The sequence below is a fragment of the Anser brachyrhynchus genome (genome assembly GCF_964034855.1).
Source record: "Anser brachyrhynchus genome assembly, chromosome: 4".
NCBI classification, from domain to species: domain Eukaryota; kingdom Metazoa; phylum Chordata; class Aves; order Anseriformes; family Anatidae; genus Anser; species Anser brachyrhynchus.
In genome coordinates this window covers 48,981,479-48,993,457 of record NC_137698.1, presented here as the reverse complement: position 1 = coordinate 48,993,457, position 11,979 = coordinate 48,981,479, and the positions used below count along the sequence as shown (strand labels likewise).

The following is an 11,979-nucleotide window of genomic DNA, read 5'->3' as shown; positions in this document are numbered from 1 at the left end:
ATTTTTTCCTTTCCCAGCAGCACATAAGCATCAGTATTTTGCTTTAGAATCTAATCTAATTATGTCTTAAAGATTTGGTATCTGTTTAGGACCATAAATTTTCATGAGAATTCTTATATCCTCACATGTTAAGTTCTCTCCAAACAGGATAGTGACAAAAAATAATCATGGAAATAAGAGACAGTGTTTATAACTGTGTCAATGAATCTCAGATAAGTGTGCTTTTCAAGAAAGCTTTACAATTACTGTAGTACATACATGCTAGATGGTGTTACTACTGTATATAAAATAAGAGATGGCAAGCTAGAGGGGAAGATCTAAATAATATACACAAGGCTGGAAGTGAACAACATTCTAGGATGATACCTCATTAAAAAACAGTACATACATCTTCTGTGTAAGCACCTAAGCCATGGCCCTTACGTGAACATCTAAGTGATCAAAAAATTTGCCAGTGCTATAGCAGAGACTGCCATACTAATCTGTTGTATCATTTGCAAAGCATTCCCCAGTTTCATAAAGGAATTTGCCAACTCTCAGGTAGGCTCAGTATTGCAGGTAAGATTGCTGTTACTATTTTGGCATGCTTTGTGTACACTATTTCAGATCTTGCTTAGTTCTCTTCTGGATGTCGTGAAAAATCTGCAATAAAATATGACAGAAAGCACTAATATATGAATCGCAAGGAAGTCCATGAGACTTCCACTGGGAAAACAAGAGGACGTACCTGAGAATTATGCGGGGCATCATACTGCAACTGCCTGAAGTGAGGCTATAGTGAGGTTCGTGTCAGCCTCTTTTCTCAGGTGACAAGTGATAGCATGCAAGAATGCAGCCTCAAATTGTGCCAGGGGAGGTTTAGATTGGATATTAGGAAGAATTTCTTCACAGATAGGCTGACTGGGCCTTGGAAGGGGCAGCCCAGGGAAGTGGTGGCATCGCCATCCCCAGATGTACTCAAGAAACGTGTCAATGTGGTGCTTGGGGACATGGTTCTATGATTCTATGGTTTAGTGGTGGACTTGGCAGTGTTAGGTGGATGGTTGGGCTCGATGACCTTAAGGGTTTTTTCCACACTAAACATTTCTGCGATCCTGTGCTTGCCTGAGCAGCTCCGACTCGCGGCCGGGCTTGCCGCGCCACCTTTTGGCGGGAACAGCAGCTCACAGGATCCAAGCAGGGCAAAACCCAGAGGCGTCACCCGCCCTTCGCAACTTCTCTTGAGGAGTTTTCCACCTCAAACCCCTCAGCCCAGCAAGGTGGCATCTTCACCAGAGGCTCAACCTCTCCGTTTTTTAATTTTCCCGGGCTGCCGCCTCGCCTCGCCCCTCAGCCTCGCTGCCCCAGTCAGAGCCATCGGCGCCTCCTCCGAGCCCGCCCCCGGCCCCGCTACTTGCCCCGTGCTCCTCCCTTCGCCGCCGGGCTGCGGCTGCGCTTCGTGGTCGGCGGGAGGGAAATGGCGGCCGCCGCCTTCTCCTCCTCCGCCGCGCTGCGCCCGTGCTTGGCTCCCCTGAGGAGATGGCGAGCCCTGTCCTGCCCGGCGCCCCGCAGCGCCAGCGGCTCCCCCCGCAGCGCCGCCAGGTACGGCGCGCCTTCGCCTTCCACGTCCCCGCCGCGGGGTGGGGGTTACACAAAATGCCCCCCCCCCCCCCCCCAAAACGCGGGGCGGTGGCCGGCTGCTCCCCGGGGGGTCCAGGCGGTGACCTGGGCGGGAGAGCCCTTGCAGCTCGGCCTTCCTTCCCCCTGCTGGCAGAAATCGGGCTTTTCAGGATTATTTTGTTCCTGGGACCTCCAGTTGTGTCTCGATTGTTTTACGCAGAATTACCTTGTACTAATTTTTTGGCGTCTGTCAGGTTGTATAACAATATTTTAATGGATCCTGGAGGATTTCTCTCTGAAGGGACGTGTGGTGGTGGGGGTCCATCTTTTTGCATCTCTGCCCTCAGAAGGACAGGCAGTGTGGTGCCATGGTGCTGCTCTCTTCTGGATGAGTATGAAGAAAAAAATGGGGGAAAAAAAAAGTGGTGTCTGTGTATCTCACATAGCACTGCAGTGTTTGCTGAAAGCTTTGTAGCCTCTGTTTTCAAATATGAAAAGCTTGGTAAGCAATACTGTGACAGCCGCATTAAGTGTCTTCACCTTCTAGGCATTGTGTATGTTTTGTTGGTGCATGTGATTCTGCTGTTTTTCTGCACAAATGTCTGTGTTTCTGGAACAATGTATGCCCACTTTTGTGATTTGCTGGCAGTAACTGTTTTTTCAATTTCAGGTAAAAGTAGATGCTCTTACGATAACGCTTTTACTGAGGTTTTCGTTGGGAAATACAGTGTATATGTAGAGTTGAGAACCTGTTGTGAAGCCTCATATGATTTTGGACTTGTGGTGTGTATGTGGATCTAAAAGAGTAGCTGGCATCTTGGTGTAACATTTTGCAAGTCACAAGAAAGATTCAGTATGTGAATTGTAACTTCACACAGGCTTCAGAGTAAGAGCATCCACGAGCAGGTGGGATGATAGCGGGGCAGGGAGCACAGGCGTACTTGCTCACTGACATCCCACCCTGTCAAGTTTTCCATGTGGATATATTTAAAACAATAATTCAGTTGTTTTGAGTGCTTTGGCTAATTTGCTGCAGTGTATAACCTTTCTGTATACCTGATGCCTTTCTTGGTGTGATTCTCAAGTAATATTTCCATCAAAGGAGTTAACCTAGGTTCTCAATCTGCTGAGCATCAACATGTTACAGTATTTGCTATTTTTCTATTTGACAGCCCTGAGCATTTTACTTGAGCAGATGTATATACTGTCTTATTAATGTGGAAATAGGTGCAGTGTTTTCGTTTTAATCTGTTTTTCTCCCTGTCTCTAAGACTAGCAGAGGAAAGAATTTTTTTCAGGACTCACCACTGTATTTTTTCCGTATGTTGTTAAGGTAATACTTAAAAATCCTTCATGTTCTAACACCCATGTGTTTACAAGGTTTAGACACGAGTCCCTCAATAAATCTGGTGTTTGTTGGCTTTATTTGGCCCATATGTTGAGTTGTCCCCAAATATTTTCCTTGTTTGGCTATGCTAATAGACAAATACGCATCTCATTAGTATAACCAAGTATTAATTGCAAGTTATTTTAGTCTAGTCATGTGGCTTCTTATAGTTGAGACAATGCAAAACCGTTTTTTAGATCATTTCTTTGTGTTTTTTTTTTATTCCACTGAGTGTTATTCTAGGTGCAGCCTTGTTTTCCTCCCGGGTTATAGTACAGAAAGGAGTAATGCAAAAACCTGATCAGATTTGTAGCAGTTGAAAGTCATTCTGACTTTTATCCAAAACAGAAGGCTTTGTTTGCTTTTGCAAGTTAGCATGAAATGCATTAATCTTGGCAAACTAAGCATATGTTAAGCACCACCAGTGCTAACTGCCTGTGTGTACAAATACATGTTAAAGTATCGAGCATGCGTATTTGCAGAGAAGGTTCAAATGTCTTTGTTTTGCATGTTCAGAGTTCTCAGGCCAGGGAAGTGATTACTGCTGGAGATGTCAACCTTTTATTCTTTTAATAGCTAATCAATTTCTTCTTTTTATACCAGGTCTCTTTACTTTTTTTTCAGAAAGGTTTTTATTTAATTTAAACCACACTTCTGTTAGACAACAGATAATGTGTGTTTCCACAATATCCTGAATTTGTACAGAATTCTAAATGAAATTCTGGACCCACCAGAAATTAATAATAATGAAGGAAACTAGTAAATACTGCTGTCCCTGTAGAAAATAGAAGTAAAATGCCGTCATGGGTACTTTTCTTATTTGATATGTCAAGCTAAGTTCAAGTAACAGAATTTGAAGTTCAACTGAGCACAAGGTGTAAAAATAAATAATTTATTCTGGGAATTTATTAAAATCTTTGATAAGAAGAGCAATATACTGGCTTTCTGCAAGATGATCAGTTGAGATAATATAAGTACTGAAGTAATTTATTTTAGGACCTCTCTAGATGACCTTCATTTGAACTAGCTATTTAAGTATTGAGATTTTGGTTTGTATAACTGAAATATGTATGGTTAAGTGTGAACACCAAGTACTGGGATTTTTTAATTGCATTTAATCAAGTAGACTTGGAGAATGGTAACACAATTCAATACTTGCTGATTGTGCCATACCTAACTGTGGGAAGGAAGAATACAATCCTTATATTCTAAGTAATGTAATGGTTATTTTACACTTGTTTTATTTGTATTTAGGTTTGTAAAAACCTACAATTTAGGTGCTGGCTGAGATAGGGCAGAGCTTCTACTTCTTGCTTAGACAGTAAGATGGTCTTCAAGGAAGATTAGAAAAAGGGTTATGTTTGCTGTATGTGATGGTGACATAAGCTTTCAAATCTACTAGACAACCTCAGCAAGGGAACTTTTATAAGAAATGGTGAACATTTCAACCCAAGTGATGGTTGTTGCAGTAGCAGTATTTACAGGTTGGTTCCAGTGACTCTGTTTTTGTTGAAATCTGGAGGGCATGTGGAAAGCTTTTAATAGCTTGGTTTTTGTGGCAACAGGGATGCTGGATTTCTGAACCATTATCAAGCTACTGTGCTTTGCTTTGTTCAAAAAAAGGATTGTGCTGATGACATTGTACTGAGACTAGTGAATTGTGCGTGGTAGAGCCATGGTTGTGATCACCAGCCATGAGTGGATGGTGGTGGGGGGAAGCTTTCCGGCCTGCTACAAATAATAATAAGATTTAGAGAGATCAGCACAAAAAAAAAAAAGGCTTATGTTTTACTTTGCTTCTCTTTTTTTTTTTTGTTGAGGAGAGAACAATGCATCTGAAACTTCGCAGGCTATTTATTTGTAATTTTGTAAGATACTGACCTTTCACAAATTATTTGGTGATTTCAATTGCTGCGTGGTTCACAGTCAGCCTCCAAAGCAAAGGCTCACGGTTGTAGCTGAGTATTTTTCTCTACATAATTTTCAGTGAGATTCTCCTTGAGACCTGGAGTCACTTCCACAACAGCATAAATGCATACGTACTCAGTAGCATCTCACTCCCCAGCACCTTTAAGTTATGGGTATGGCAAATAGAGCTACACTGTCAAGTGATAAGTTTTTTTAAATCTTGAAAGTATCCACATAGCTATGGGAATGTCAAAAAAGGATAGCTCATTGGAAGTAGGGCCATCCCACACCTTCATGTCATGTTCTGATTTTGTTTTTTTTCTTCTGCATGTGTGAACTAACATGGGATCATTTTGATTTCCTATAATCTGGGGTGCCCCAGAGTATCCGTTTTTTAGAGTAGCTTTAACTTGAAGCTATTTGTTCAGTCAAGTTTTTATCTTTTATAATTGACTTTCACTTAGGCTTGTAAAATTTGCTTTATGCTGTATTGAGAAGGATGCAAGCATTGTGGAGTGTAATCAATGCACCTCCTGTCTATGATATATTGTGTACATTTTGTCCTAGCTTATAGTGTGTGTATGAGGGGGGGGATAATTGTTTTCTTGTGTGTGTGTATGGTGATGTGTTTTTTTTAGCACTATGGTTCAGTTCATTTGCTTTTGATTTTTTGGTCCTTGGATGACTGAGAATTTTGAATGCAGTGGGGTGAGTATGGTCAGATTTACACGAGATCCTCAAAACTTAATGAGTATGTGGTTAGTCTTTTGAGGAAGAGGCATGCACTTAAAATTGGCTGCTTAAGGATTAGGAAAACTAATACTTTGGCTATGCATTTAGAGTGAAAATAAAATATGATGTGGCCGTCATATCTGTTGGCATTAAAAATTAAGTTTTTGTATCATTAAGTATACATTTGTATCATTAAATATATATTTGTTAAATTTTTGTATCATTAAATGTATGTGCCATTGCTACATAGTTGAGCGTTAATTATTTATTTGGCATAATGAGTACATGGAATCAAGTGTCTCATGCCAAAGGCATGTATAGCCAAAGCATAAATCATGCAGATGAGAGAAGTATGGAAATGAGAACATAAAGAGGAGGCCGTACAGGAAAAAAAAAAATAAAACCACATGTTGATTTTTTTTTTTTAATTTAGAAATAAGTGCAAGTTAAACAGTGCTGAAGGTTAGATTGGGAAGTAGCTAAAGCTGGAGTAAAATTGAGGGAAACAAGATGTTAATGAATTGTGCCCTAAGTTGGTGTTACCTCGCTGCGTTTTCGCAGTCAGAAAAGTTGTTGCTGTTATAGTATCTGATAGTTGTGCCAAGGAAGCTTAACTGTAGGTATATATTGTGTTAGGAGTTTTTGAGTTTCTGTGAGGAAGCAAGAGGCTCAAACAGTGTAGATAAAAGCTTCAGCAGTGCAGAAATACGTCACGCACAGTGTGCAAGGTGAGCAGCACCTCTGCTGATAGTAAGCATACAGGCGTGAACATGGAGGAGACTTCAGGAGAGCAGGAGAACAAGCAAGGTAAGATCAAGCTGGCATTTGGGGGATCCCAATAAAACAGGCCTTAAAGAAGAGCACTTTTGGTAGAGATGCACTTGATCTTTGAGCAGCTAGCTACTGAGGAGAGCATAGGAAGTTGATGAAAGAAATTGGTAAAGGTCTTAAAGGCTAAGTTTGAATTTTGTTGTCACCAGTATCATGCAAGGGTGAGGGTTGGGCTTGTCAGTCGGATTTCTTACTTAATGTCACCCTCTGCCCAGCAGTGCTGCTGTTTGCAGCACTGTTACGATCTACCTTGTGTTCCACTTGAAATAAACGTTATTTTAAAATACGTTTTGACAGTTGTCATCTTATTGCTCAAAAATTCTCATGTTATTTGAAGGGAATGAGTTGTAGGAGAAAATAGAGTTGGCTGCTATTATTTCTGATCCAGAAAAATGTGTGTTCAGATATTTTGTTCTGCTTTGTAGCAGAGTCCTCATAGCACTGTTGTTCAGTGATCTGAAACGTAGACTGGATTTCCTCATCTGTCAGTCAGATAGAGAGGTGAAGTTTAGATGACTTCTTTTATATAAAGCCTTAGCCTGGTGTTTTGGGGGATTTCTTCCTGTCCCAGTTTACCTAACTTCACACCCTTCTGCTTTTAGCTTCTTGGGTTATTAAGATTTACCAAGAACGGCAGACGGTGCACACATCTCTGGAAGAGGTGAAACGGAACTTGATCTTCTTGGCTGCTTAAAATTATGATGTTGAATTGTATAGAATACCCTGTTTCAAACTGAGTCAGCGACACCACAATTTCTTGCCCTCTGGCTTTCTCTCTGTTCCTGCTTCTTCTTTCCTTCCCCTGCCAAGCAGTAAAGTTAATTTATAAAGGTTGGCTTATTTCATTAAAAAGTTAATATCATAGTACCTGAAAATGATGCATACTGAAAGTTTATTTCTTGCAGGTTGGAGGGGTGCGTTTGGGGGGTTCCACGTCCTTGGTTGGGGTCATGATCACTGCAGTGATGGAGGGAATGTTGCTGAGGGGGGCTGGAGCCAGTTGGAAGCACGAGACTCTTGAGTTTTCCTCTGCCTTTGCTACACAGGCAGGGCAATGGTGGTGGGCACTTCACAGGAGAAGGATGTTTGTCTGCCACACTGCTGGTTGAGGTGAAGAGTGAGATTTCGGGAAGGACGGGGACATGAAAACAGAGGGTGTAACAGCAGCCCTTGACTTCATCAATGTAGACGTATCTAAGCTAATTTTAAGAAAGCTGAGAAACGTTATAATCAAGATTTGGACAAAATCCCATGTCACATATTTTTTTGAAGTAAGTTTGGGGAATGAGTAGAAAAATTCCGTAAGACAGAAACAGCTTCATGGTTTAAGACTGTTCTTGCGTCCTGTTACCAAACACAGGAATTGATAATTACTAAACCAGATCGGCTATGTGTGCTGGGAAGGTGGGGTGTGAGGCAGAAGGCAGGTGAAGCTTCTCTTTTGTATGCATTGGTGGCACTTAAATGCTTTTCAAATAAGATCATCTGAAGATATAAAAATAAGAGATTTTTTTTTCCACAGGTGGATTTGTACTGCATTGGTATTTTTTCAAATAATATTTGGAATGCTACTGAATTCACTAGTCCATTTTAACACAGTAGATCACAAACTTAAAAAGTGTCTTGTTCATGCAATTTTTAGATGTAAATGTTTTGTGTCTTTTTGTCTTTATAGCGATGAAGCAACCGTTATCTCAGGGACAAAGCTTGCTAAAGAAGTCTTGAAGGAAGTTCAAAGGGATGTGGAATCGTGGATATCCTTTGGAAACAAGAGGCCTCATCTCACTGTTGTATTAGTAGGAGACAATCCAGCTAGTCACATATATGTCAGAAACAAGGTAAAAGCAGCTGCAGCTGTAGGTATGTACTATATCATATAAATGTTATTTTGGTAAGCGCAAGATACTGTGCTTTAAATATATATACATATATATCTAGAAGTGGGAGAATGATCTCCTTTGTATCTTTACTTGATTTTACACTTCTTTTTTTCCTCAATTTATCTGATCAAGCTAACATGGAAAAGTTGTACTGATATATGAAAAAAGTAGTTTTTACGTAATGTGAACAGTAGAGATAAATTTAATGCAGTACCTTAAATTGTTATTGGGAAGCAGTTTGGGCCACTACTTCAAGAAACTGCAAACTAAAGGTGGGTGGACATTGGGGGAGTTTTTTGACAGTTAAATGTCTAACTGTTTTTGAAAGGCTGGGTGAGTAAAGCAAATCTAAGGGGAGTTCTTTCAGTTTTTAGGTATAAATTCTTTCTGCAAGACACTGATTACTTTCAAATAAATCATAGAATCATAGAATATCCTGAGTTGGAAGGGACCCTTAAGGATCATCAAGTCCAACTCTTGATACTGCACAGGTCTACCCAAAAGTTCAGACCATGTGACTAAGTGCACAGTCCAATCTCTTCTTAAATTCAGACAGGCTCGGTGCAGTGACCACTTCCCTGGGGAGCCTGTTCCAGTGTGCAACCACCCTCTCTGTGAAGAACCCTCTCCTGATGTCGAGCCTAAATTTCCCCTGCCTCAGCTTAACCCCGTTCCCGCGGGTCCTGTCACTGGTGTTAATGGAGAAAAGGTCTCCTGCCTCTCGACACCCCCTTACGAGGAAGTTGTAGACTGTGATGAGGTCTCCCCTCAGCCTCCTCTTCTCCAGGCTGAACAGGCCCAGTGACCTCAGCCGTTCCTCGTACGTCTTCCCCTCCAGGCCTTTCACCATCTTCGTAGCCCTCCTCTGTACACTCTCCAACAGTTTAATGTCCTTTTTGTACTGTGGTGCCCAGAACTGCACACAGTACTCGAGGTGAGGCCGCACCAGTGCAGAGTAGAGCGGGACAATCACCTCCCTTGACCTACTAGCGATGCCGTGCTTGATGCACCCCAGGACACGGTTGGCCCTCCTGGCCGCCAGGGCACACTGCTGGCTCATATTCAACTTGCTGTCTACCACGACCCCCAGATCCCTCTCTTCTAGGCTGCTCTCCAGCGTCTCATCGCCCAGTCTGTACGTGCAGCCAGGGTTTCCCCGTCCCAGGTGCAGGACCCGGCACTTGCTCTTATTGAACTTCATGCGGTTGGTGATCGCCCAGCTCTCCAACCTATCCAGATCCCTCTGCAAGGCCTTTCCACCCTCATTCGAGTCCACAACTCCTCCAAGTTTGGTGTCATCAGCAAACTTGCTCAAACTACCTTCTATTCCTACATCCAGATCGTTTATAAAAATATTGAAAAGTACTGGCCCTAAAATGGAGCCTTGAGGGACCCCACTGGTGACCGCCCGCCAGCCTGACACAGCCCCATTTACCATAACCCTTTGGGTCCTGCCCGTTAGCCAATTGCTCACCCATTGTATGATGTTTTTATTTAGCTGTATGGTGGACATTTTGTCCAGTAGGATCCTATGGGAAACCGTGTCAAAAGCCTTGCTGAAGTCCAAAAAAATCACATCAGCTGGTTTCCCTTGGTCCATCATACGGGTGATCTTATCATAAAAGGAAATCAGGTTAGTTAGGCAGGACCTGCCCTTCACAAACCCATGCTGGCTGGGACCAATGACTGCTTTGTCCCCCAGGTGAGCCTCAATAAGTTCGAGAACCATCTTCTCCATGATTTTACCAGGCACTGACGTGAGACTGACAGGCCTGTAATTGCTAGGGTCTTCTTTCTGACCCTTCTTGTAAATCGGCACAACATTTGCCAGCTTCCAGTCTACCGGGACCTCTCCAAATTCCCAGGATCGTTGAAAAATAATTGAGAGAGGTTCCGCGATGACGTGCGCCAGCTCTTTCAGCACCCGGGGATGAATCCCATCCGGACCCATGGACTTGAAGGGATCCAGGTGGAGTAGCAAATCCCGCACACGTTCAGGGTCGGTTGGGAGTTTGTCATCCCCACCGTCCCGGTCCTCTAGCTCAGGGCACCCTGGGTCCCGAAGCCCATCATCGGCATTGAAGACAGAGGCAAAGAAGGCGTTAAGCGTCTCTGCTTTGCCTGTGTCATTGTCTGTGAGGAGACCTTCCCTATCAAGGAGCGGCCCTATGTATTCTTTAGTTCTCCTTTTTCCATTCACATATCTGAAAAAGCCCTTTTTATTTTCTCTCACAGACACAGCCAGCTTCAACTCTAGGTGTGCTTTGGCCACACGAATTTTCTGCCTACAAACACGAACAGCATCCCTGTATTCTTTCCATGACACCTGGCCCTCCTTCCAGTAGCGAAACACTCTCTGTTTCCGCCTAATCTCCATTAGAATGTTCCTGGTCAGCCACGCCGGCCTCCTGCCCCGCCTGCCTGACTTGCGATATTTAGGAATTGCTTGATCTTGTGCTTCTAGGAGGCATCGTTTAAAGAATGACCAGCACTGGTGGACATCGAGGCCTTCAAGAGCAGTTTCCCAGGGGACCTTGCTGACTAGTTCCCTGAGCAGCCTGAAGTCCGCTTTCCCCATATCTAGGGATGAGGTTTTGGTGGCACTTTTCCTTCTGTCACCGTAAATTTTGAACTCAACCACTTCATGGTCGCTTTGACCAAGGCGGCCACCAATCACCACATCTCCCACCAGACCCTCTCTGTTTTCTAGCAACAGGTCTAGGAGGGCACCTTTCCTAGTTGGCTCCGTTAGCACCTGCACCAAGAAGTTATCATCTAGGTGCTTCATGAACCTCCTGGACTTGCTCGTGTCAGCCGTGTGGCACTCCCAGTTAACGTCTGGCAAGTTGAAGTCCCCCATAAGGACAAGGGGAGTTAATCTCGAGGCCTCTCTTAGTTCTGTAAAGAATAATTTATCGGCGCTATCGTCCCGGCCAGGCGGTCTGTAATAGACTCCCACAACGACATCCCCTTTATTCGTTCGTCCCTTGATCCTTACCCAGAGGCTCTCAATTTTGCCATCGCCGACCTGAAGTTCCACACAGTCCAGCCCCTGCTTCACATATATCGCCACCCCACCACCTCGCCTACCCTGAGGATAAAGGATATTTACTTAAGAGCTTACCTCGTCAGTACCAGTTATAGTCCTCCTTTTATGTGTGGATTGTTCAGACTGTCTCCAACTTCAGTAGTGAACTCTACTAGCCTGCAGTTAATGTAAACATAAGTCAAAGGAAAAAAAAAAAGTGATTTCCTTCCTGAAGTCATTAACAATAGGCATCTTCATGTGTGTCTGCTGTATGTCCTGAAATTTCTGGGCTGTTGGAAGCTTTAGCTCTGCTGTAAATTCAGGCAAGCCAATCCAAAACCCATATTTCAAAGCCCTATATATGAAGGGCAAACTGTCAGGTAGAAATCAAATAGTGTGAAGCACAGTAACTGATGGCCTGGAATAACGACCAGTCAGTACAGCATCTCACTTCCAAATGGAAGTAGCTTAAACAGAAAACTTCAACTTCATTGCTCACCGTGGAGCTGCAATCTTGTGAAGTAGCTTGAAAAATCTGAATTTTGTCTCGTAGCAGAAAAGTCATCATATTGCCAGTATTAAAACTGTTTTTTTAATACACTTTTGAAGCTACT

The 11,979-nt window shown here is 43.0% G+C and overlaps 1 protein-coding gene across 6 annotated transcripts in view; it reads left to right on the top strand.

Moving 5' to 3' along the window:
- MTHFD2L (methylenetetrahydrofolate dehydrogenase (NADP+ dependent) 2 like) overlaps positions 1-11,979 on the top strand; it is a 42,474-nt gene continuing 30,495 nt past the window's right edge. Inside the window, exons 1-2 of one of the 6 annotated variants that reach the window (XM_080591529.1) lie at positions 1-1,581; positions 8,133-8,295. In XM_080591529.1, coding sequence (XP_080447655.1) covers positions 1,457-1,581; positions 8,133-8,295 — 288 coding nt within the window. In that variant the 5' untranslated portion in view covers positions 1-1,456. Of the gene's footprint in view, positions 1,582-8,132; positions 8,318-11,979 lie in introns of all 6 variants that reach the window. The other 5 variants (XM_080591525.1, XR_013951052.1, XM_080591527.1 and 2 more) reach the window with 5 other exon arrangements.